Raw genomic sequence first — 26,225 nt, forward strand, 5'->3', positions numbered from 1 at the left:
CTATCGAGGCTCTAACATGGTAACACTTATTTCATTAGTTGAAGAAAACTGATGCTTGCTAGAAGAGTCTGTTCCTGGAAATTTCTTCTCTATGATATAAGCAGGTTCCGTAGGTTCGGGTATGGCACTCTCACTGCTTAACATAACAACCACGTTAGACATGCTTGGCCTATCTTCAGGATGTTGTTGCAGACATAAAAGGCTGATATGGATGCAACGCAATGCTTCGGAAAGATCAAATATATCATCCAAGCGTGAATCAATTAACTCTGAAGATCTGCCTTCTTTCCAAAGTCTCCATGCCTGATAAACATGCAAATATTTGTCAAACTTTTAAGATTTCAAGAATGGTAACACTGAAAAGGTCTCATTCTTTTGACACTTTAAACTTACCTGTCCAATAAGGTTAAGACTCTTGTTTGAATGGATAAATTCTCTATTCTTTTTTCCACTTACTATCTCCAGTAATAATACACCAAAACTGAATACATCTGATTTCACTGAGAACAGTCCATGAATAGCATATTCAGGTGCCATGTAACCACTGAAAAAAAATTATGAAATAAATGGTCAAGATGTGTTTAGTTAGAAGTAAATGTTAACAATTAATAGAATTATGACTACTTACTATGTTCCAACCACTCTGTTAGTATTTCCTTCAGTTTGGTCTCCTCCAAAAGTTTTAGCCATACCAAAGTCTGAAATCTTTGGATTCAACTCATTGTCAAGTAAAATATTACTTGCTTTAAGATCTCTATGTATGATCCTCAATCTTGAATCTTGATGAAGATACAAAAGCCCTCGAGCAACTCCACAAACAATGTTGAAGCGCCTAGGCCAATCTAGAACCTTACATCTTACATTATCTGGCAAGATATAAGTATGATTAATTCATTTTCAGCTTAACTACTCAGGTAAGAGAGAGGGGGAACAGAATATGAAGGAGAAAAGACATGGAAAACTTCTTAGGATTCAAGATCAATTATTACTATATAGTGGGAGAAACAAACCAAAGATAAAAGAGTCCAAGCTTTTGTTGGGCATGTACTCATAGACAAGCATTTTCTCTTCTCCTTGGATGCAACAACCAAGAAGTTTAACAAGATTTCGATGTTGTAGCTTGGAAATCAATATGACTTCGTTCTTGAATTCATTCAACCCTTGTCCAGAACTTTGTGAAAGCCTCTTCACTGCAATTTCTTTTCCATCCACAAGCATACCCTAAAATTAAGACACATAAAGCATAGGCATAAATACTAAGGTGAATCATACTTCATTAGACTAGCATGCTTCAGGATTACCCTGTATACAGCCCCGAATCCACCTTGTCCAAGTTTCTTGCTGATTGCGAAGTCATCAGTTGCTTTGACAATTGTGGGGAGGTCAAGGAAAGGAAGCTCCAAATCTTCTTGGTCGTCTTCATCATTATATTGTGCCATCAGGTTGTCCTCTGTTTCCTCTGTTGTAATGTGAACAACAAAAGTGGAAGGTTGACTCTACTAGACAAAATATGTTGTCTAACAATGCCTAAAGTACATCGTGTTTGTTTTCTCATCCGATTGAAATCCCAGTAATTTAAATAAAAGATTGGCAGAAGAAACAGAAAGGTTCAGTAATGTGGGCCAAAGTTATGTCTTAAAGTAAAAATAAAAACATCATTTAAGATGGAAAAAAAAATCATTTAAGATTACAGTCTTGAAAGAATTAAGATCGTATGTTTTCTCAGGCCGTGGTTTGCATAATGTTGATCATAGAAACAATTTAACTAATAATTTGCAGACCCACTTTGTTACCACAGGAAGATAAAAAGGTAAGCAAAATTACAGATTTTAGTGAAAATACGAGGATGGATGTTCAGTATAAGCGCTCAAGTCAACTTTAGCATCTAGGATTACATATTGCATGTGCCTCCCTACGCGCGCGCGCGGACGCGCGCGCGCGCGCGAGAGAGAGAGAGAGAGAGAGAGTAAGCTGCGACTAGAATTGATTAATCTTGTTCGATATGTAATAGCGATTCATTGAAACAAAAAACAGTACCTGTGAACAATTTCATGGTCTTGCCAATGTAGAACAAAATCAAAATTATCACAACAACTGAGGCAACAATGATGATAATCGCAGCCACCTTCATCTTATGTCCGTCTTTCACAGCTTCATCATTTGTCAAAGAAATATTGAGTTGGTCAGGGGAGGGGGAAAAAAACAGAGAGCATTAAATTGTGACAAAAGCGAGTATATGAAATCATCAAGTATTGCTACCTCATGACTCGTTACAATATCAAAAGCCAAAGTGTAAAAGAGAGATCAGGGGCTTACCTATCTCAGAAGTTTTCATCCGAATATATAGATCTCGACTATCACCAGGAATCTGTCTGATATCCATGAGGTCACCAAACCACAAGATACATCCACTACCTCCTCCTCTGATATCTGAGTTTGCATAAGCTGTGCAAGAACAGTTTCCCAAGCACTTCTCCATACATTCTTGAAGGTTCATACTCCTATTGACCCAAGAATGCATAGAATCAGGATATTTCAGCCCGCTAAATTTCTTGAATCCTACTTTATTCTTGTCCTCGCAGCTTAATGGTTGACTGCGTACGCACCCTTGAGTCCAGTCCATCATATCCCAGCTCTGTGGTGATTTGGGATTAAACCCACTTAAACACTGGCACACTGGAGACTCACCCATGATGCAATTTCCATAAGGACCACAAAGATTATAGTCATCACAGTTGTCTCTTGGAACAGATGCATAAAGCCTCCAACTTTGAGCCTCTTCGATCCATATGAAGCGCTGCCGAGAATAAACGGTTTGGTTCAGGACCATTCTTGAAATCATTGACTTATTCTTGAGGTAGTAGGTATAATACAACTGATCCTCAGTGGACACAAAATCGAACCCAAAAAGAGGATTGTTCCTTAATTCTGGGGCACCATCGAACCTGAGGCCATTCCAGGGTCCACTTCTGTAGTACTCTGCCGAACCCTTCCACATCACCACTTCGGGGTAACCATTAAATACAAGTCCCCACGTAAAGTCTCCGGAAGAAGGGTCGTCCCAACTCTTCCAAGAAGTTAGAGTCCGGTTCAGCCCAGTTTTTAGATCCCACCCTAACTTCATTCCAGGCAACAATGTATCAGAAGGGTAATCAAAGCTCTGCCACAAGTAATTTTCTGGATTTTCGTCTTTCTCATCTCTTAATACTAGATTTCCCGAACCAAGAAGCTGAACAATTGGGTTCAGGACCTTTCTCGCGGGATTTGCTGACCAAACAACGGTCTTGTTTTGGCTGAGAAGCACGAGGTTCCCCTGTCTGTCTAATTTCAACACGCCAGACTTGTCTTTGACTGGATTTTCCCGATTGGCAACCCACACAATAGTTTTGACGGGGATGTTCTTGTACCATACTCCCAAGTAGAGCTTTTCTGAACCACCTAGACTGAAGAAGCCCAATTCAAAACTTCCATCTCCAGAAACTAGGGTCTTACCTCCGGATATTGACTGAGATTGGGTCAGGTGGTCAGCAGCACTTGAAGTGTGAGAGAGCAGAGATAAAAACTGGGCAATGGAGAGCACATAAAGAAGATTTGTCATCGAGTGCCAATCTCGAAGCTCCATTTCAAAGACCCATTTTGATCAGCAATTGAAACAAGTATTACGCAAGGAAGTGGACTGTACACCACTTTTGTTTTTTCCCCAAAGATTTCGCTTAAAGAGGAAAAAAGAAGTTGCAGTGTAGACCAAAAACATCACGCAACCTTCATAATATATCGCCGTCTGCTGGAAAAACAGATTTCTTGTGAACCGTTTGCAAAGTCTTATATATTATTGGTCCACATGTAATAGGAAAAGAAACCTTGTTAGACTCAAATGTATGCCAACTTCCAAGTTCCCAGCAACATAACAAAGTTCCAGGTCAAAAAAAAAAAAAAAAAAAAGGGCAACATGACAAAGAAACCCGGTCTCAGCTATTATAAAAATGGAAATAAAAGGATATTCCTGTATAAGTCACGATGTTCACACTCGCCCTGCGTCCTTGTTTTAGCTTTTAGGTGAAGTCAAGCATGAATGGGAACAGGGGCAACCTTATCCGCAGAAACACGCCTTTGAAAATTATATTTTGTAATACTACTGCTTCCTTAAAATGATACTTCCATAAATATCTTTATGATAGAGGTAGGTCCATAAGTCACAGGCGGAAGAGATCAAAGTCAATAAAGAGAATGAATGTGCTACCAAAGTCCACCAAATCCTCTGTTTTCCTCTACTAACAGCGACGCGTACCTAATGAAGTAATGAACCGTGAAGCCCAATAATGACGCCAAGAAGACTCAGATATAATAGAACTAAAGAAGTGTGTAATGTTTGAACAACAAGCACAAACAAATGCCAATCCTCCAAATGGTCAAAGAAAACAAATGTGTTTGGGTGGTACACTGGCATAATAGCGAAGGATATCAAGGAAAAATCAAATGAATAATTTGTTCCATTTCATTTCTTTCTTTTTGGTTACAACTAAACGAGGCAATTGCCTTCAATAGACAAATTAAAATGGAAGAAAGATCCCAAAATCAGACATAATCTTTGAGTTCCTGTTGAAGGACTTCCTGTAACCACAATTTTGATCCCTCCATAAGCTCAGGACTCAATCTGAACATCAAAACGCAGAATTCTAACTGATTCAGGGCGCCATCGCCGTCAAAATCACCTTCTCTCAACATCGAGCGAAGATCCTCATCGGCAAAATCCTGTAGCCCCAGCAAAGCGGAATTCCTCTTGAGGCTGTCGAAAGTGATGACCCCTTTATCAGAATCCACTAATAGATCAAACCCATTACACAGTTCGTCTATCAAGCCATCTCCACCCAGCTTGTTGGCCATAATAGGCAAGTAATCCTGGAAATTAACTTCTGGGTTTCGAGATGCCATAGTTGAAAAAAAGAGGGAGACGCTTAGAAGCAGAGAGATGGAGAGAGACGGGAGATACATGAGGAAGAGAAAGGAAGGATATATATAAAAGGGGAAAAGAGAAAAAGGATCGGGATTTCCAAGAACAAAACCGCGGGAGACAACTAAGTTACAGGTCAGGAGACGTGAATTCCCCGTCTTTTTTTGGGAGTCCAGAATTTGCCCATGGCTTTCGCAGAAGGTCTTGAAGGATAAAAGCGTCCATGAGCAATTGTGCAAGTTGGACAATCGGAAGTTTCACTTCACACTACCGGGAAAAAGATAAACTCGGCGAAAGTTCTCTCTTTTGGTTAAGTTGTCAACTTGACAATAGACAGTTGGCCCGCAAAAGTTAATGACAACTGACGCGGTGAATATAACCGCTTCTTGTGATTTTAGAACACTTTTTGTCTATAAATTCTTTTATGCAATGTTTCTTTCTTAGAGATTTCAGTTACTGTGCTGGTAAAGAAAAAGAAATTTCAATTACTGCTTCTTGCGATAGGCATCTCAAAAGTTTTCTTGATGATGTTTAAATAACTGCGAGAGTAAAAATTTTTCTGGTATGTACTGTGGATAAAACTTACTCACTCTAATCCAAAATTATGAGTAACATTTTATTATTTTACCTGAATTAAAAAATTAGTTATGCCATTAAATATAAATTTCATTTTTATCTCTAATTAATATTATTAATATGAAAAATAAATGCCCTCTCTATTCTCCCTTCGTTTAAATCATGAGGCACTTTTTAATTAATTACTCCTCAATAACCCAAATATGTTGTATCACTTGGGAAATATGAGAATAAATTGTTCTTAATTTTTAATGGTCATTGATTGTTTTTTTTGGTTGAAAAAAATACCTTTATCACATTTCATTAATGGAATGACCTGATACAAGCATGAATTTAATGCAGTTGTTCACACCCCTAAACTATCAATAACCTAACCCAAGATACATGTCTAGCAGCTAGTCCAATTGTACATGCCCTTATTAAATACAAAATATATGTATATATTTTAAATTTTGGGAAAATGACAAAAAAATGACTATTGAAATTGGAAATGACAAAATGGGCATACAAATAACTGAAATGACCAAATGGGTATGGGGTATCAATCTGGAATTTTGTCAATTCGGTAGAAAGACTAAAATGCCCTGAACCTCTCTGAAGTATATGAACTGGAAGAAAACAATAATATACCAGAAGAGAGAGAGAGAGAGCTGCGAAAACGAAGTTAGAGCAAGGGTTGAAATCTGGAAAGAGGGAAAAGGTAAGCAATTTTTCCGTTAAAACTCTAGTATCACCCGATTTCTTGACTTGCTTTTTGCTGCAATCTCGAATGGGAATGGGTCTGTGAGTGTAGAGGGGTTGAATGAAGAATTTGACCAGGATGAGAGAGTGACGCGTCGGAAATGGAAAAATGGTGACAAACAGTAAGCATGAGGTGGCCAGTGTTGTTAAACTCATTAGTGAAGTTGTAAAATCCTATATTTAAGTTGTTAATGGAATAAGTGGATGTGTGTGTGTTTTTTGGGTGTTTCGAAAGATAAATGAAATTGATTATTGAGGAACTAAAATATTGATTTATGCTTCTTTGTTGCAGGTTAGCAGGCTTTGATGACATCTAACATTGGGTTTAACATTGAGGAGTAATTTTTTTAGTGTAAATAGAATAACTTTTGAACCCTTAATTTTTTTGGGAGAATAGCTGATAGAGAGGTTATCCTTTTTGTAAATGATGTTAACTGGGTAGGATATATTTGTAATCTGAATGACAAGAAAACATTAGGTGGTAGTTTAATCTTAATGTTAACTTGTCATTTGAATACAAGTTATGTAACTTCTGTCATAGGCGTACTGGTTTTTGATAAATATCATCACTTCAGTAGTCAATTCCATTATACATGTAGTAAAGTCTGAATGTTAATATAAACATATTATGATGTTCTTTAGGTGTACTTGTATGCTATTTTGTCAACACATTTTACCATTTGCTTAATTCCTCCAAGGGAGATGGTGGAAGTTGCCAATGGGCATGATCGGAGTGGTTAATTTGATTACAAATGCTGTTATTCACATTACAAATGTTGTTGTTATCATTATCAGGGCAGTGAGTGGCTATGGCATGTCATCTTACAAGCATGTGTGTGTGTTCATTACTGCTGGGGCTATTAATGCTTGAGGTTGCGGGATTCAAGTTTTGGAAATTTAAAAGCTGATATAATGGTGTTCAAAGATTGTTTAATGAATCTGAATTATATATTAGCATGTTCTGAAAGCTGATATAATGGTTGCGGGATTCAAGACTGTTTAATGAAGCTGATATAATGGTGAGCTCAAAGTAGGAGCTGAAAAATCAGTTTCAAGTTACTGAATTATGCATTCGTGTGGTGGCTAGTGAATCATGACCTTAATTCAAGACATGACAAAGCATTGAGCTTATTTTCATCAAATGAAGCCACCACACTGACCAAAAGACAGCATCTGTGATAGTAGTAAAGATTACATAAATTAAACATATAGTATTTGTGAAAGTAGTGTCCAGATATTATCAAAATACTTGACTTATGGTTGTAGGTTGTAAGTTATGATATTTGTTGGCTTAATTTAAATCTTTTTTGGAATAATTTCACTAAACAAGTAATGATAATTACAGCATGCATAATGAAAGTTGTAACTTCTGTCATGGTATTTGCAACTCAATTATTTGTACCCCAAATTACATATATTTGAACCCAAATTTCACTACACACGTAATGAGATTAACAACATTCGTAATGAAAATGACCACTTCCGTATTGTCATTTACAACTATTTTAAACCAAAGTAACATATATTTGGAGTCAATTTCACTACTCCGATAATGATAATGACAACATTTGTAATATGAATTACAATTTTTGTAATAAGAGTTATCATCTCGCTATTGTCATTTGCAACTCGTTTATTTCAAACCCAAATAATATATATTTGGAGCTAATTTCATACTCCCGATAATGATAATGACAACATTTGTAATGTGAATTACAACTTTCGTAATGAGAGTTACAATTTCGCTATTGCCATTTGCAACTAATTAATGTGAAAATGAATTTAACATGTATTTGGAGCCAATTTTACTACCCTGATAATGATAATATTTGTAATGTGAATTACAACTTTTGTAATAAGAGTTACTATCTCACTATTGTCATTTGTTAACTCATTTCTTTCAAATCCAAATAACATCTATTTTCAGCCAATTTTACTACCCCCCGATAATGATAATAACAACATTTGTAATGTGAATAACAGCATTTGTAATCAAATTAACCACTCCGGTCATGCCCATTGGAAACTTCCACCATCTCCCTTGGAGGAGTTAAGCAAATGGTAAAATGTGTTGACAAAATAGCATACAAGTACACCTAAAGAACATCATAATATGTTTATATTAACATTCAGACTTTACTACATGTATAATGGAATTGACTACTGAAGTGATGATATTTATCAAAAACCAGTACGCCTATGACAGAAGTTACATAACTTGTATTCAAATGACAAGTTAACATTAAGATTAAACCACCACCTAATGTTTCCTTGTCATTCAGATTACAAATATATCCTACCCAGTTAACATCATTTACAAAAAGGATAACCTCTCTATCAGCTATTCTCCCAAAAAAATTAAGGGTTCAAAAATTCTATTTACACTAAAAAAATTACTCCTCAATGTTAAACCCAATGTTAGATGTCATCAAAGCCTGCTAACCTGCAACAAAGAAGCATAAATCAATATTTTAGTTCCCCAATAATCAATTTCATTTATCTTTCGAAACACCCAAAAAACACACACACATATACTTACTCCATTAACAACTTAAATATAGGATTTTACAACTTCACTAATGAGTTTAACAACACTGGCCACCTCATGCTTACTGTTTGTCACCATTTTTCCATTTCCGACGCGTCACTCTCTCATCTTGGTCAAATTCTTCATCCAACCCCTCTACACTCACAGACCCATCCCCATTCGAGATTGCAGCAAAAAGCAAATCAAGAAATCGGGTGATACTAGCGTTTTAACGGAAAAATTGCTTACATTTTCCCTCTTTTCAGATTTCAACCCTTGCTCTAACTTCGTTTTCGCAGCTCTCTCTCTCTTCTGGTATATATTGTTTTTTTTTTCCAGTTCATATACTTCAGAGAGGTTCAGGGCATTTTAGTCTTTCTACCGAATTGACAAAATTCCAGATTGATACCTCATACCCATTTGGTCATTTCAGTTATTTGTATGCCCATTTTGTCATTTCCAATTTCAACAGTCATTTTTTTGTCATTTTCCCTAAATTTTTATCAGATGATTTATATGAATGACGATAAAGGAAAAAAAATCTGCATAACGTGTTTTATTTTTTCCCAAAAAAGAGGAATAGAAGAGGTTTAAAAATTGTAAATTTATAATATGGTTGCATTGAATTAAAATAATTAAATTATTATAAAGAGGTAAAACCAGAATAAAAGAAATCGTAATGGACTCGCGCTATATGTCATTGTAAAGAAGATTAATAAGCTAAAATAATTATGGATAATGATATAAACATATTAGATACTAATAGGTAGTATTTGAAAATGAAACTAATTAAGATGGATTAATGGATGGGATTAGGAATGTCGGGGGTTAATGGAAGCAAGTGTGGGTGGTGGCAAAAGTAGTTAAACTTCGCACTCACCATTATTTTATCTGAGCTGATTATTGGTCCCTCCCACGTTTTAACAACCCAGATCGATCCAAATCCACAATAATGACCTCTTCTTTGCCTTTGATTGTGACTGTGCCTGTTCATCCATCTATAGCCGATTACGTCGTATTATGGTATGTGATTTAAACATATCACTTTCCCCATTCATTCCTTTCTGCAATTCTTTTGTCAATCTGAGCACTCTTTTACTGCTTGTTACAAAGTCCCCTTGAATCTTTAATGTCCATCCATCCCTTAAGCTCCTTCCACGATTCTACCTAACTTCTTTCTTGGTTCCAAAAAGAAAAAAGTTAACTTCTTTTTGCTGCATTAAGCTAAATACGATGTATTCACAAAAACATTTTGCTGCATTAAGCTTGCAATATTGCTATGACGTACTGCTTGCCATCACTGGTATTATAAAGAAATTAACGCATTAATCTGTGAGCAGTGACATATAACAAGGCTCTTAATTAGATCAGTTATCAACGGCATTGCTAGGCTCTGCATGTGAAGTAACAGTACTTCAACATCAACAAATGGCCCCTCGCGATTAATTATACCTGTGATGTGAACCTCATATAATTATACCTTAATAAAATTGATTAACCTGTCATTATTCTATATTGACCCTGACAGATTGTTCTGTTAGCAATTATCTCTTTGCTTCCTAACCTCCTTCGTCTCCACAACAAGTGGGTAGTTTGCTGTTTGATTCACTCGTCCCAATCCATATTTATTTCCACAAGATTGATGGATGCCACTGGGATCCATAAGTGGCTTGATTGCTCAAATTGCCCAGCCTGAGGTATACTTCTTTCACCTCTTCATCTATTTCTAACTTGGGTCCGAGTTATTTACGTTGGTTCCTAAATTACAATTGATTAGAGTCACTGAACTTCCTAATACTATGAATTTAATCAAGAGATTTTTCATTTTGTTGAATTCAGCAATCAAAATTCATTTTGTACTAAGATTTGGTTATCAGATTTATAGGATCTCTTTCTCTCTGTTTTTTGCTCTTGTAATTTCACCAGTCTTGACGTGTTTAGAACTCATGCAGCTGTGAATGTATCATCAATTTTTTTGATAGAATGAGAGCTTATAAACACACGAAATGATGCATTATATGTTATCACATTAATTGGACACTGACATTATATAAACACCAATTTGATGGACTTGCTGTGAGCCCCTAATATCATCGACATCTTCATTTTCATCAGGTTATGGAAATTAAATTTATTTTAAGACATTACATGGAAATTGAGACATAGGAAGGTTCAAGCTTGTTTCGGCATTCTATCTTGGCTCTAATGTTGAGTTGGAAGCTTCGTTAATTGAACACTCTCCGCTGCTTCTGATAGTAGAATCTGCTAAGGGTTGATTATCACTTCCAATGTAGAACCCAGGTCTCCTGGATTAGGAAGTGACTTTTCACCATTCAACATTAAAATCACAGTGGACATGTTGGGTCTATCCTCCGGTCTTTGCTGCACACATAATAGACCCACCTGAATACATCTTAACAGCTCGGATGAAATAACTGAATCTTGCAGTTGTTCATCCATTAGGTCCATGGTCTTTTTTCAATCCATAGTTTCCATGCCTGAAAAGGAAAACAATAGTCACAAACAAATGAGTCGTATAATTCTCATAATTAGTTGCAATTAAGAAACTTACTCATGAAACCTACATGTCCCAGAAGGTTAAGACGGTAATGTGGATCGCAAAATCCCCTATTCTTCTTTCCACTTATTATCTCTAATACCATTACTCCAAAACTAAAGACATCAGATTTGTCAGAAAAAGATCCATGCACTGCATATTCTGGAGGCATATAACCACTGTAATATAATAAAGAAAAGAGAAGTCAAAAGGGTTTGCACCAAGAAAAAAAAACAAATTAATTAAATACATACTATGTTCCCATCACTCTATTTGTGTTGGCCTCGGCTTGATCTCCTCCAAAAATTCTGGCTAATCCAAAGTCTGATATTTTTGGATTCATATTAATATCAAGAAGAATGTTGCTGGTTTTGAGATCTCTATGAATTATTCGCAATCTTGAATCTTGATGAAGATAGAGAATGCCTCGAGCAATCCCATCAATAATATGGAATCGTTTACCCCAATCTAGTAGTTTAGTTTTTGTTGAATCTGACATATTTCACCTTTCAAGTTAGCATGGAAACTACTAAATAAAATTGATTAAAATTAGTGATATAAAAGCCACAGAGTGTATAGAGTTCATACTAAAAATAAAGTAGTCTAAGCTTCCATTAGCATGAATTCATAAATCAACAACTTTCTCCCTGTTGAATAGAACAACCAAGAAGCTTTACAAGATTGCGGTGTTGGAGTTTTGCAATCAATAAAACTTCGTTTTTAAACTCATCCATTCCTTGTCCTGATGTTTTGGAGAGCCTCTTTACTGCAATCTCTTGTCCATCTGCTAGTGCACCCTGTGCAACAGTTTGTGGAAGTTAAAGGTTGGTGGTTTAGGAAAGGAATACCTTGGTCAACTATAGATTTGTCACCTTGTACACCGGTCCAAAACCACCTTGTCCCAATTTATTCCTCTCCGAAAATTGATCTGTGGCATTAGAAATGGTTGAAAATTCAAATATTGGCAAATCAAAGTCTTCTTTGTCATTCTGGTCCCTCCAATAAATTGCTTTCCCTGAAATGGTGGCCGGAGGGTGAGTTCTTTATATAATTGATTATTGACAAATAAGAACTACCAAATCTAAAGGCAGAATGTGCGTGTGTGTGTTAAAATGTTTAGACTTAGGTTCTCTTCTCTGTATATTTGCCATCAAGATGTTCAATAAAATTATAAAATATTTAAACATTTTTTCAAACATTCAATCAATGATTCTAAGTGGTAAAAGACCTCAGACTTAACCACAATCACAAAACCCATTCACATGTCATGTTATTAAACTTATATGTACTTGCCTTATTTTAATTGAAAATGAAATAGTAATCATGTCATAAAAAAGTTGCATATAAGTTTTCCCGCTAAAAACTTGAGATCATAGAGATTTCAAATCTAGTCATCATTTCCTGAAAAGGAAAAGAAACACGCACTCTAGTGGTCATGAATTCATCACCTGGATGCATGAGCTTCTTCCTAATTATTAATCCGAGTATTACTATGCTCATGATTAATACAGCGCAGCCGATCACAATTCCTGCAAGCCTCCTCTTGTCCACGCCATTTTTCACTGTAAAATTTGAGATCTTCTGAATATAATCCTGTGAACAGTTTCATGGTCTTGCCAATGTAGAACAAAATCAAAATTATCACAACAACTGAAGCAACAACGATGATAATCGCAGCCACCTTCATCTTATGTCCGTCTTTCACAGCTTCATCATTTGTCAAAGAAATATTGAGTTGATCAAGGAAAAAAAAAATAAAAATAAAGCATTAAATTGTGGCTATAGTACGTATATAAAAATCATCAAGTATTGCTCCCTCGTGACTTGTTACAATATCAAAAGCCAAAGTCTAAAGAAAGATCAGGAGCTTACCTATCTCAGAAGTTTTCATCCGAATATATAGATCTCGACTGTCACCAGGAATCTTTCTGATATCCATGAGGTCACCAAACCACAAAATACATCCACTACCTCCTCCTCTGATATCTGAGTTTGCATAAGCTGTACAAGAACAGTTTCCCAAGCACATCTCCATACATTCTTGAAGATTCATACTCCTATTGACCCAAGAATGCATAGAATCAGGATACTTCAGCCCGCTAAATTTATTGAATCCTGTTTTATTCTTGTCCTCGCAGCTTAATGGTTGACTGCGTACGCACCCTTGAGTCCAGTCCATCATATCCCAGCTCTGTGGTGATTTGGGCTTAAACCCACTTAAACACTGGCACACTGGAGACTCACCCGTGACACAATTTCCATAAGGGCCACAAAGATTATAGTCATCACAGTTGTCTCTTGGAACAGATGCAGAAAGCCTCCAACTTTGAGCCTCTTCGATCCATATGAAGCGCTGCCGAGAATAAACGGTTTGGTTGAGGACTATTCTTGAAATCATTGACTTATTCTTGAGGTAAAAGGTATAATACAACTGATCCTCAGTGGAGAAAAAATCGAAGCCGAAAAGAGGATTGTTCCTTAATGCTGGGGCACCATCGAACCTATGGCCATTCCAGGGTCCACTTCTGTAGTACTCTGACGAACCCTTCCACATCACCACTTCGGGGTAACCATTAAATACAAGTCCCCAGGTAAAGTCTCCGGAAGAAGGGTCGTCCCAACTCTTCCAAGAAGTTAGAGTCCGGTTCAGCCCAGTTTTTAGATCCCACCCTAACTTCATTCCAGGCAACAATGTATCAGAAGGGTAATCAAAGCTCTGCCACAAGTAATTTTCTGGATTCTCGTCTTTCTCATCTCTCAATACTAGATTTCCCGAACCAAGAAGCTGAACAATTGGGTTCAGGACCTTTCTCGCGGGATTTGCTGACCAAACAACGGTCTTGTTTTGGCTGAGAAGCACGAGGTTCCCCTGTCTGTCTAATTTCAACACGCCAGACTTGTCTTTGACTGGATTTTCCCGATTGGCAACCCACACAGTAGTTTTGACGGGGATTTTCTTGTACCATCCTCCCAAGTAGAGCTTTTCTGAACCACCTAGACTGAAGAAGCCCAATTCAAAACTTCCATCTCCAGAAACTAGGGTCTTGCCTCCGGATATTGACTGAGATTGGGTCAGGTGGTCAGCAGCACTTGAAGTGTGAGAGAGCAGAGATAAAAACTGGGCAATGGAGAGCACATAAAGAAGATTTGTCATCGATTGCCAACCTCGAAGCTCCATTTCAAAGACCCATTTTGATCAGCAATTGAGACAAGTATTACGTAAGGAAGTGGACTGTATACGATTTTTGTTTTTTCCTCAAAGATTTCGCTCAAAGAGGAAAAAAGAAGTTGCAGTGCAGACCAAAAACATCACGCAACCTTCATAATATATCGCCGTCTGCTGAAAAATCAGATTTCTTGCGAACCGTTTGCAAAGTCTTATATATTATTGGTCCGCATGTAATAGGAAAAGAAACCTTGTTAGACTCAAATGTACGTCAACTTCCAAGTTCCCAGCAACATAACAAAGTTCCAGGTCAAAAAAAAAAAAAAAAAAGGCAACATGACATAGAAACCCGGTCTCCTTCTCCCGGCAGCTATTATAAAAATGGAAATAAAAGGATATTCCTGTATAAGTCACGATGTTCACACTCGCCCTGCATCCTTGTTTTAGCTTTTAGGTGAAGTCAAGCATGAATGGGAACAGGGGCAACCTTATCCGCAGAAACACGCCTTTGAAAATTATATTTTGTAATACTACTGCTTCCTTAAAATGATACTTCCATAAATATCTTTATGATAGAGGTAGGTCCATAAGTCACAGGCGGAAGAGATCAAAGTCAATAAAGAGAATGAATGTGCTACCAAAGTCCACCAAGTCCTCTGTTTTCTCTACTAGCAGCGACGCGTACCTAACGAACCGTGAAGCCCAATAATGACACCAAGAAGACTCACATTTTCACCTAGTCCACTCTTTTAGTTACAACTAAACTGGACGGAATCATAACCAGTTCAGATATAAAAGAATTAAAGAAGTGTGTAAGGTTTGAACAACAAGCACAAACAGATGCCAATCCTCGAAATGGTCAAAGAAAACAATTGCGTTTGGCTGGTACACTGGCATAATAGCGAAGGATATCAAGGAAAAATCAAATGAATAATTTGTTCGATTTCATTTCTTTCTTTTTGGTTACAACTAAACGGGCAATTGCCTTAAATAGACAAATTAAAATGGAAGAAAGATGGGGTAAAATCAGACATAATCTTTGAGTTCTTGCTGAAGGACTTCCTGTAACCACAATTTTGATCCCTCCATAAGCTCAGGACTCAATCTGAACATCAAAACGCAGAATTCTAACTGATTCAGGGCGCCATCACCGTCAAAATCACCCTCTCTCAACATGGAGCGAAGATCCTCATCGGCAAAATCCTGTAGCCCCAGCAAAGCGGAATTCCTCTTGAGGCTGTCGAAAGTGATGACCCCTTTATCAGAATCCATTAATAGATTAAACCCATTACACAGTTCTTCTATCAAGCCATCTCCACCCCGTTTGTTGGCCATAATAGGCAAGTAATCCTGGAAATTAATTTCTGGGTTTTGAGATGCCATAGTTTAAAAAAACAGACTCAGATGCTAAGAAGCAGAGAGATGGAGAGAGGCGAGAGATAAATGAGGAAGAGTAAGGAAAGAAATATATAAGAGGGGAAGAGAGAAAAGAATCGGGATTTCAAGGACAAACCGCGGGAGACAACTAAGTTACAGGTCAGGAGAAGCTAATTACTCGTCTCTTTTTGAGAGTCCAGAATTTGCCCATGGCTTTCGCAGAAGGTCGTGAAGGATAAAAACGTCCACGAGTAATTGTGCAAGTGGGACAATCGGAAGTTTCACTTCACGCTACGGGTAAAAAGATGAACTTGGCGAAAGTTCTCTACTTTGGTTAAGTTGTCAACTTGACAGTAGACAGTGGCCGCAAAAGTTAATAACAACTGACGCGGTGAATATAGCCGCGTGTTGTGACTTTCTTTTTTTAGTAATCAAAGAACACTTTTTGTTTATAAATTTTTTTATACAATGTTTCTTCTTATAAATTTCAGTTACTGTGCTGGTAAAGAAAGAGAAATTTCAATTACCGCTTCTTGCAATAAGCATCTCAAAAGTTTTCTGGATGATGTTTAAATAACTGTGAAAGTAAAAATTTTTCTGGTATATATTGTGGACAAAACTTACTCACTCCGATCCAAAATTATAAGTAACATTTTATTTTTACCTCAATTAAAAAATTAGCTATGCCATTAAATATAAATTTCATTTTTATCTCTAATTAATATTATTAATATGAAAAATAAATGCCCTTTCTATTCTCCCTCCGTTTAAAATCATGAGGCACTTTTTAATTAATTACTCACCTAAATATGTTATATCACTTGAGAAATATGAGAATAAATGGTTCTTAATTTTCAATGGTCATTGATGGTTTTTTTTTTCCCAATTAATGGAATGATCTCACTACAAGCGTCAATGTAATGCATTTGCTCACATTCCTAAAGTCCCAATAACCTAACCTAAGATACTTGTCTACCAGCTAGTCCAATTTGACGTGCCCGTATTATTAACGTGCGTGCCCAACTGCCCCTTTAGCCGGCAATGCTCCGTTTAATAGAAATTCTGAAATGTACAAATTTAAACTTCATTTTTTTTTCATTTTGATGTTTTTCGAGTTTAAAAATTAAATACAAAATATATGTATATATTTTAAATTTTATAAGATGATTTATATGAATGACGGTAAGAAAAAAAATATGCATCACATGTTTTATTTTTTCCTAAAAAAGAAGCATATAAGAGGTTTAAAAATTGAAAATTTATCATATGACATAGGTCGGATTATGGGTTTGGTATTTGTAATCAATGTTCTCTTTGAAATGCAGCATCAAGCAGACATGTAAATTAGATTTTCCTTACATTTGCTCATATATTCCTTGCTTTTAAATTTATGAAATATAAGTCTATCAGAGTTTGTTTGCTGATAAACTGTAGCAATATGAAATAGGTTGGGTAGTTGTTGTGTAAGACTTACAAATATCATTAAGGCATGGTAGGCTGGTAGTCCTCAGTTTATTGGGAAGTCCGTTCACGTGGAGAGGTGAAGGAATTTGTTTAGAGTTGAATTCATAATTTTTTTTATTTAGCCTAATTAAACCATTGCCACGGTTTTTTTTCCCCGTAAAAGCTACCTAATAAATAATTGGTGAATTCGTCATATGTTAAATTCATGTATCTTTTGTTTCATATTTTTATTTGCAGAGGTTGATCTAGTAGGAAAGAAAGAGCTGTTCACCAAAAAAAAAAAGAAAAGAAGGAGCTTTTTAAATTCATCAGTTCCTCCCCCCCCCCCGCCCCAAAAATTTTAGAGGTTGTCCTCAATAAAGTAAGAATGATTTGATATTGTTTTGTGCAACTCTATAAAAACAAAACCTACAGATGTTATATTTTTATTTATTTTATTTTATCTCTTTTTTTGTGCCATCCATTTATTTTATTTTCTCTATTCAGGAAAAATGCGATTTTCCATTCTTGACTTGGATTGGTATATAATAAATGCAAAATATTAGACCTTAATGATTGAAAAATTATAGGTCTTAAGCAATGTCAGACCTCATGAACATGAAAAATGCACAGTGGTATTGTTCGGTATTTCATATTAGCTTGAATTATTTGTTTTTTTTTTATCACAGAACAGCTACGAGGTATGTTGAGTAAAAAAAAATTTTTTTTTGGTGACAAGATTTTAAAAAGGGATTGGACTCACCTACGATCTAAAGGCAGGGCATATAACTCTTGACCCCAACTCAACCCAACGCCGTAGCAACTGGGGCCCCACTGAAAGGTTTTTTTACAAACTATGAGGCCTTAGCTTTGGAGATGCCTCCCCCAGCGCCGCGACATGATCCAGGATCGAACCTGCTCTCTTAGTGAGGGTGTCTGACCTCTTCACCTGCTGAACCCACGGATGAGGGGTATGTTGGGTCAAAAATTTGATAAATGAATATTGTCGTTTAGTTAGTTTCTTAGCTCATCTCTCAATAAAGAAGTTGCCTACTTGCATTGCGGGTTGAGCCCAATATATTGTAGAATTTTTTTTCTTTATGTCGTGGGGCTATAGTGTAGGCCAACTGAACCCGTTGATTATCATAAATAAAATAATCTTACATTGAATTATTTTATAAAACAATTTGAGATATTTTTACATTTTTTCTGACTGATTTTTCTATTTATAAGCATTTTTTGGATTTTTAATCTAGAATATAACTAACAACACTTTTTTACAGGGAAGTCTTTTTTTTACCTGTGAAGAACTTTTTTTTTGGTAGTAGGTCAATCATTTTTTGAATTGATCTTTTTGTTTGGTGAAAATATTAATTATGTTGTGTCTAAATCTCAAGATTAAATATGTGAAGTTAATGCATCTCGCGCATCGTGCGAGATAGCACGTGCTAGTTATTATAAAGAAGTAAAACCAGAATAAAAGAAATCCTAATAGACTTGCGCTATATGTCATTATAAAGAAGATTAATAAGCTAAAATAATTATGGATAATGAAACTAATTAAATAAACATAATAGATACTAATAAGTAGTATTTGAAAATGAAACTAATTAAGATGGATTATAATGGACGGGATTAGGAATGTCGGGGGGTTAATGGAAGCAAGTATGGGTTTAGGTGGCAAAAGTGGTTAAACTTCGTACTCACCATTACTTTGTCTGAGCTGATTACTGCTCCCTCCCACATCTTGGCAACCTCAGATCGATCCAAATCCACAATAATGGCCTCTTTCTGTGCCTTTGATTGTGACTGTGCCTGTTCATCCATCTATAGCCGATTACGTCGTATTATGGTATGTGATCTAAGCATGTCATTTTCCCCATTCATTCCTTTCTGCAATTCTATTATGAATCTGAGCACTCTTATACTGCTTGTTACAAAGTCCCTTTGAATTTTTAATGTCCATCCATCTCTTTAGCTCCTTGTACGGTTCTACCTGACTTCTTTCTTTGTTCCAAAGAGAAAAAAGTTAACTTCTTTTTGCTGCATTAAGCTAAATAAGATGTATTGGCAAAAACATTTTGCTGCACTAAGCTCGCAATATTGCTACGACGTACTGCTTGCCGTCATTGCTATTAAAAAGAAATTGACGCATTAACCTGTGAGCACTGACATATAACAAGGCTCTTAATTACATCAGTTACCCACAGCGTTTGCTTGGCTCTGCATGTGAAGTAACAGTACTTCAACATCAACGAATGGCCCCTCGCGATTAATTACACCAATGATGTGAGCCTTGTATAATTATGCCTTGCATTAAAATTGATTAACCTGTCATTATCCTATATTGACCTTGACAGGTTGTTCTGTAAGCATCATCGCTTTACATGTCTTTGTTTCCCAACCTCCTTTGCCTCCACAACAAGCGTGTACCTTGCTGTTTAATTCACTCATCCCAATCCATATTTATTTCGAAAAGATTGATGGATGTCAATGGGATCCATAAGTGGCTTGATTGCTCAAATTGCCCAACCTGAGGTACTCCTCTTTCACCTCTTCATCTATTTCTAACTTGGGTCCGAGTTATTTACGTTGGTTCCCAAATTACAATTGATTAGAGTCACTGAACTTCCTAATACTGTGAATTTAATCAAGAGATTTTTTCAGATTTTGGCTATCAACTTTATAGGACCTCTCTCTGTTTCTTTCTTCTTCTTTTTTTTGGCTCTTGTAATTTCACTAGTCTTGACGTGTTATAGCTCATGCAGCTGTGAATGTATCATCAATTTTTGGTAGAACCAGCATATGCTTCTTCCAACGTCAGGTATAATTACACAAAATGATGCATTATAAGCTATCACATTCATTGCACACTGACATTATATAAACATCAATTTGATGGACTTGTTGCGCGCCCCTAATGTCATCGACCTCTTCGTTTTCATCAGCTTATGGAAATTAAATTTATTTGGAGACATTACATGGAATTTGAGACATAGGAAGGTTCAAGCTTGTTTTGGCATTCTATCTTGGCTCTAATGTTGAGTTGGAAGCTTCATTAATTGAACACTCTCCGCTGCTTCTTATAGTAGAATCTGCTAAGGGTTGATTATCACTTCCAATGTAGAACCCAGGCTCTCCTGGATTAGGAAGTGACTTTTCACCATTCAACATTAAAATCACAGTGGACATGTTGGGTCTATCCTCCGGTCTTTGTTGCACACATAATAGACCCACCTGAATACATCTTAACAGCTCGGATGAAATAACTGAATCTTGCAGTTGTTCATCCATTAGGTCCATGGGTCTTTTTTCAATCCATAGTTTCCATGCCTGAAAAGGAAAACAATAGCCACAAACAAATGAGAAGTATAATTCTCATAATTAGTTGCAACTGAAGGAACTTATTCATCAAACCTACATGTCCCAGAAGGTTAAGACGATAATGTGGATCGCAAAATCCCCTATTCTTCTTCCCACTTATTATCTCTAATACCATTACTCCAAAACTAAAGACATCAGATTTGTCAGAAAAAGATCCATGCACTGCATATTCTGGAGGCATATAACCACTGTAATATAATAAAGAAAAGAGAAGTTAAAAGGGTTTGCACCAAAAAAAAAACAAATTAATTAAATACATACTATGTTCCCATCACTCTATTTGTGTTGGCCTCAGCTTGATCTCCTCCAAAAATTCTAGCAAGTCCAAAGTCTGATATTTTTGGATTCATATTAATATCAAGAAGAATGTTGCTGGTTTTAAGATCTCTATGGATTATTCGCAATCTTGAATCTTGATGAAGATAGAGAAGGCCTCGAGCAATCCCATCAATAATATGAAATCGTTTAGTCCAATCTAGTAGCTTAGTTTTTGTTGAATCTGACATATTTCACCTTTCAAGTTAGCATGGAAACTACTAAATAAAATTGATTAAAATTAGTGATATAAAAGCCACAGAGTGTATAGAGTTCATACTAAAAATAAAGTAGTCTAAGCTTCCATTAAGCATGAATTCATAAATCAACAACTTTTCTCCCTGTTGAATAGAACAACCAAGAAGCTTTACAAGATTGCGGTGTTGGAGTTTTGCAATCAATAAAACTTCGTTTTTAAACTCATCCATTCCTTGTCCTGATGTTTTGGAGAGTCTCTTTACTGCAATCTCTTGTCCATCTACTAGTACGCCCTGTGCAACATTTTTGTGAAAATTAAAAGTTTGGTGATTCAGGAAAAGAAATACTTGGTCAATTATAGATCTGTTACCTTGTACACCGGTCCAAAACCACCTTGTCCCAACTTATTCCTCTCTGAAAATTGATCTGTGGCATTAGAAATGGTTGAAAATTCAAATATTGGCAAATCAATGTCTTCTTTGTCATTCTTGTCCCTCCAATAAATTGCTTTCCCTGAAATGGTGGCCGGAGGGTGAGTTCTTTATATAATTGATTATTGAACAAATAAGAACTACCAAATCTAAAGGCAGAATGTATGTGTTTGCGTGCGCGTTAAAAATGTTTAGACTTAGGTTCTCTTCTCTGTATATTTGCCATCAAGATTTTCAATAAAATTATAAAATATTTAAACATTTTTTCAAAACATTCAATCAATGATTCTAAGTGGTAAAAGACCTCAGACTTAACCACAACCACAAAATCCCACTCACCTGTCATATTATTAAACTTATATGTACTCGCCTTATTTTAATTGAAAAATGAAATATTAATCTTGTCATAAAGTTACATATAAGTTCTCCTGCTAAAAGTATGAGATCACAGATATTCCAAATCTAGTCATCATTTCTTGAAAGGGAAAAAAAAAAAAAACGCAATCTAGTGGTCATGAATTGATCACCTGGATGCATGAGCTTCTTCCTAATTATCAATCCGAGTATTACTATGCTGATGATTAATGTAGCGCAGCCTATCACAATTCCTGCAAGCCTCCTCTTGTCCATGCCATTTTTCACTGCAGAATCTGAGATCTTCTGAATATAATCCACACACGAGCATGCTATCGAGAAACACAATATTATATGAATAATACGCACATACCTAGGCCTGAAACTGCAGATACTCGAATGTAGAAGTCTTGTCCTCCCTCTTTGAGTTCTCTCAAGTCGACAATGTTATTAAACCAGTGCAAGCAGCCACTTCCTCCATCACTGATGTTCAAATTAGAATATGCCGCGCAAGTGCAGTTTCTCAAACATAGTTTTTCACATTCCTGCAAACTCATGGTAGTGTTGTACCAGGAAGCAGATGTGTCCGGCAATTTCATCCTTTGGTACTTTTGAAAGCTATCTCCTCTTCCACATCCAAGTCGAGTAGTTCGAACACACCCACCAGACGTGCTTGCTGTGTATCCGGTCAAGCATTTACAATTAGGGTCAGTGCCGCCGGTGCAATTAGTATTTGGACCACACAAGGCATAGCTTTCACACTGATCGAACTGGCTAGGGTAGAAATATTCCCATTTATTTTCCTGAGAAGACCATGTCAAACGTAGTGGATATCCTTGTGGCGTCAGTCTGCTTCTCATTAGAGTTGCATTCTTCAGAACAGTATATTCATAGGAGGCTTCATCTTTACTTAGCTCAAAAATAAATTTCACGGATTTGATGGTTCTCAATTCAGGGGTCCCCGTAAAACCAAGCCCAGTCCACGGTCCTGCTCTGTATGTCATTTTGTTTTCCTTTGTGACAACTAGCTGAGGAAGGCCTTTAGTATCTATGTGCATAGAATACTCACCAGGGGTAGGATCTTCCAGTGACTTCCAGGAAGTCAGACCCATATACTTACCTGTCCTTATGTCGCTTCTAATTTTCATACCAGGGAGAAAAGTATCGCCTGGATAATCAAAGCTCTGCCATAGTATGCTGCTCAAGTTCTTTTCATCTCTCAGAACTAGGTTTCCTGAATCCAAAAGCTGCAAAACTGGGTTCTCTGCTTGTTGCGATGCATTCGAGGACCAAGTTTCGATCCCTTTGCTGTCCAAGATTCTAAGAACTCCTTTATCACTGTCTATCTGCAAAACTCCTGAGGCACTGTGGAGTGGGTTTTCTCTGTTGGCCACCCATACGATCGTTTTTTCGCGAATGTCTTTGTACCAAATTCCCACGTAACGGCTTTTTGAATTTGCAAGGTTGAAGAATCCAGCTTCGAAGATTCCCCTATCTGAAACCAGACTTTTATTCTGGCCATCACGCAGGGGTTGGTCTGGGGTTATCATGTCCAGCGTGGAGGACATGCTTGTGAAGCATAGTAACAAAAAACACACAGAAAGCTTTCTGAAGCTTTCCATCGTTTTTCTTATGGCTAGGCGGGTGCAATTGTTGAAGAGATACTGGCGGGAATTTAAAAGCTAGAATTTGATGAATATTCTAGCTTGTGATTCGAACTTCGAATTGGAATGGACTTTAAGGAGATAAAACAACTACTTTGGAGGCCACATTCATCGTAGAAGACTAAAATGAATGCGTCGCGTTGATTGTTTCCGGTTCAAACAGGGGAATAGCGAGACCGAGTCAGAAAATTACCGTGGAAAGGGGTTTCATTTAATGGGACTATGGGAGTACTATATCCCTGTTGACCATTGATGCTTCCCCTTTTCACTGGTCGTATGTTTTCCCCAGCTCCAAACGTCAACACTAGTTAACTTTTTGGCAGATAAGATATCTTACAAAAGTCTCAGAATTTGTTGATTCAAGGATCCAGATATATCCAATCGGTTCAGGAAGAACGAGCCTAAATTTTAATATCCTATTGCCCTTCTTATTTTCATTTCAGTTTAGATAATTACTAATAAAAAGCTTAAATTAGCGGAAGAAGAACAAAATGAAGAGGGACAGAATATATGCTTTCAAGAAGAGTCTGTTCTTTCTTTCAAAGGAGACGCGCGCGAGCATGAGACTAAGTCTCCGCAGTTTAGAACCATAATAAATATGGATAGACCGGCAGCGAAAGAAATTTTTCATTCCGTAAACCTTTAACAAATTAACGTCTTCTTTCCCTTCACATAAAATTTTCAACTAGGTTGCAGTCGGCTTATCATTCTTTTGACCCGACCGTTGCCCTCCATCGACGTAATATCTTCAAAATCATCCTCTTACTCATATTTGGTAGTTTCAAAATTTTTTAGAATAACACGCTGAAATACGCACAAGTTATAGTAGACGACGTTATTTCTCGTAATTTTCTAAAAATTTTCCCGTGGCAAACCACGGCCCTGTGGAATAAAATGCTTACTCTGGTTTGGATGAGTAAAACAGAGCATTTAAATATTATGTCGCAAATAGTCAACATGAATTTGAAATATGACCTCCAAGTTGCTTCCCAAGAACAGTTAACAAAAGACATTTATGTAACCCTATTGTGTGTGTGTGTGTGTAACCTGTTACAGTACAAAGAAATCGGTGCATTAATTTGGGAACGGTGACAAGTCACAGAGATCCTAAGTATGGCCAGCCTTTGCTGATCTGCACGTGAATGAGGGGAAAAAAAAAAAGACTCCGATATCAATGAATATGGCCCCTCCAGATGACAGTTATCTAACCTATCAGCCATATTTATGCCTTTAGAACCCACCCCTGCGCTGTTGATATTGACTGCTTCCTCCATAAACAATGACATTATCGCTTGCAACAAGTCTCTGCTCTAGTCTTCTTTGTCGTTACCAAAATACAAATATGAAAAATAATATTCATCATAGTGGTTAATACTCGCAATCCAAAAGAGAAAGATGTGTTACACACTTCCACCAGAGAAGCTTACCACTGTGTAACACACCATTCATTCCTGGAAGTGCGAAAAATCAATCGATAGTCCAAAATTTGTCGCTAAAAAGCTAAGGGACAACTCTAATCAGGCAAAAATCTGCAGCAATACGAGGAAAATCCCAATAAAACAAGTTTTGAACCATTTTTTTACTACGTTTCTGGCTTTGATTGCACTGGTCTTTTCCCCTTCATGCCAAACATCAGATATTGAATTATGTTAATTGTCAGATTATAATAGTTGAGGTTCTTTGCACTATCAATTAATTAATGGGTTACTGGGTCTTCATGTTTAGTTTTGTTGATATAAGAGTATATTCAACCTGTTTTGGATGAATTGGCGACTGAATAGAAGGCCAAGCATGTTGTCCATAGTTATAATTCTGAGTAGTGAATCCTCGTCACCTCAACCTTAGATGCCTGGGTTTTAACTGAAAGATTTAGTAGGTGGCAGTTCATCATCAAGCGTATATAAATCATCTTGAATAAATGATGTTGAATTAGTCCAATTGATCCTCGGTAGATGGCATTCCATGTAGCAGTTGTGAAGCATATTTGTTAGAATAGGCTGATACTCTGATGCTCGTTGAGTGCGACTCGGCCAATTTCTTTGATGTTTTGAAGTTTTGATTAAGAACCTATGTACAATGCCGCTCTGGCTCAGGTAGAAATAGCCTGAGACAACCGGAGCAACTAATGTGCCTTCATCGTCCCTTACAACGACGAGTTTAGTCAGGCGGGGGTTCAACTGCTGGTTTAGATGTTTATATAGAATGTCAAGAAGTTTTTTAGGACTTAATCTTCTTTTACAGCACAATCAGAGTGATTTTCTACTGATGAATGTATTTTACTCCAAGAATAAGAGTTGCCACCACACCAAGTCTTTCACTTTCGCAGATTCTCTTTTAGTTCCAGGCAACTGTTATAAAGTTCAAGCTGACCTGACAAATCTCTTCTGAACTTTACAAACAAAATCTTGTTCCATCAGGGAATATGCCCCTATCGAAACAATAAAGGTGCCCTAGAAGCTCTCTATGGGAGCTTGAACTTGCAACATATGCAAAAAGCAGCGTCGATTTTAAAGTATCATCTTCCTATTGGAAGCCATACGA

The 26,225-nt window shown here is 36.8% G+C and overlaps 3 protein-coding genes and 1 pseudogene across 3 annotated transcripts; all 4 read right to left on the minus strand.

Annotated features, from left to right (window-relative positions):
- Positions 1 to 14,530, minus strand: LOC114720358 (uncharacterized; annotated as a pseudogene).
- A 1,014-nt stretch (positions 14,531 to 15,544) lies between these two features.
- On the minus strand, positions 15,545 to 15,901 carry LOC114720359 (calcium-binding protein KRP1-like). The gene has a single exon (XM_028906005.1). It carries the CDS (start codon positions 15,899 to 15,901, stop codon positions 15,545 to 15,547), a length of 357 nt encoding a protein of 118 aa, XP_028761838.1.
- A 4,223-nt stretch (positions 15,902 to 20,124) lies between these two features.
- LOC114720356 (G-type lectin S-receptor-like serine/threonine-protein kinase SD1-1) lies at positions 20,125 to 22,744 on the minus strand. Its single transcript, XM_028906003.1, has 7 exons — positions 22,394 to 22,744; positions 22,194 to 22,307; positions 21,606 to 21,748; positions 21,318 to 21,528; positions 20,984 to 21,221; positions 20,760 to 20,910; positions 20,125 to 20,671 (listed from the first exon to the last, which is right to left on the minus strand). The coding sequence occupies exons 1-7, from the start codon at positions 22,617 to 22,619 to the stop codon at positions 20,363 to 20,365; spliced, it is 1,392 nt and encodes a 463-aa protein (XP_028761836.1). The 5' UTR covers positions 22,620 to 22,744; the 3' UTR covers positions 20,125 to 20,362.
- On the minus strand, positions 22,639 to 23,840 carry LOC114720360 (G-type lectin S-receptor-like serine/threonine-protein kinase At4g27290). Its single transcript, XM_028906006.1, has 2 exons — positions 22,783 to 23,840; positions 22,639 to 22,696 (listed from the first exon to the last, which is right to left on the minus strand). Exons 1-2 carry the CDS (start codon positions 23,640 to 23,642, stop codon positions 22,639 to 22,641), a joined length of 918 nt encoding a protein of 305 aa, XP_028761839.1. The 5' UTR covers positions 23,643 to 23,840.
- Positions 23,841 to 26,225: the final 2,385 nt, after the last annotated feature.

Source organism: Neltuma alba, unplaced genomic scaffold, assembly GCF_004799145.2.
Source record: "Neltuma alba isolate B1F8T4 unplaced genomic scaffold, ASM479914v2 tig00011975_pilon, whole genome shotgun sequence".
Lineage (NCBI taxonomy): Eukaryota > Viridiplantae > Streptophyta > Magnoliopsida > Fabales > Fabaceae > Neltuma > Neltuma alba.

Coding starts and splice junctions, on each gene's coding strand:
- LOC114720359 (XM_028906005.1), bottom strand. CDS start 15,901: ATGGCATCTCAAAACCCAGAAATTAATTTCCAGGATTACTTGCCTATT.
- LOC114720356 (XM_028906003.1), bottom strand. CDS start 22,619: ATGAAATTGCCGGACACATCTGCTTCCTGGTACAACACTACCATGAGT. Junction 21,529..21,605: donor GTTTTGGACCGGTGTACAAG/GTAACAGATCTA, acceptor AATGTTGCACAG/GGCGTACTAGTAGATGGACA. Junction 20,672..20,759: donor GTCTTAACCTTCTGGGACAT/GTAGGTTTGATG, acceptor TTTCCTTTTCAG/GCATGGAAACTATGGATTGA.
- LOC114720360 (XM_028906006.1), bottom strand. CDS start 23,642: ATGGAAAGCTTCAGAAAGCTTTCTGTGTGTTTTTTGTTACTATGCTTC. Junction 22,697..22,782: donor TACCCTAGCCAGTTCGATCA/GTGTGAAAGCTA, acceptor CCGGATACACAG/CAAGCACGTCTGGTGGGTGT.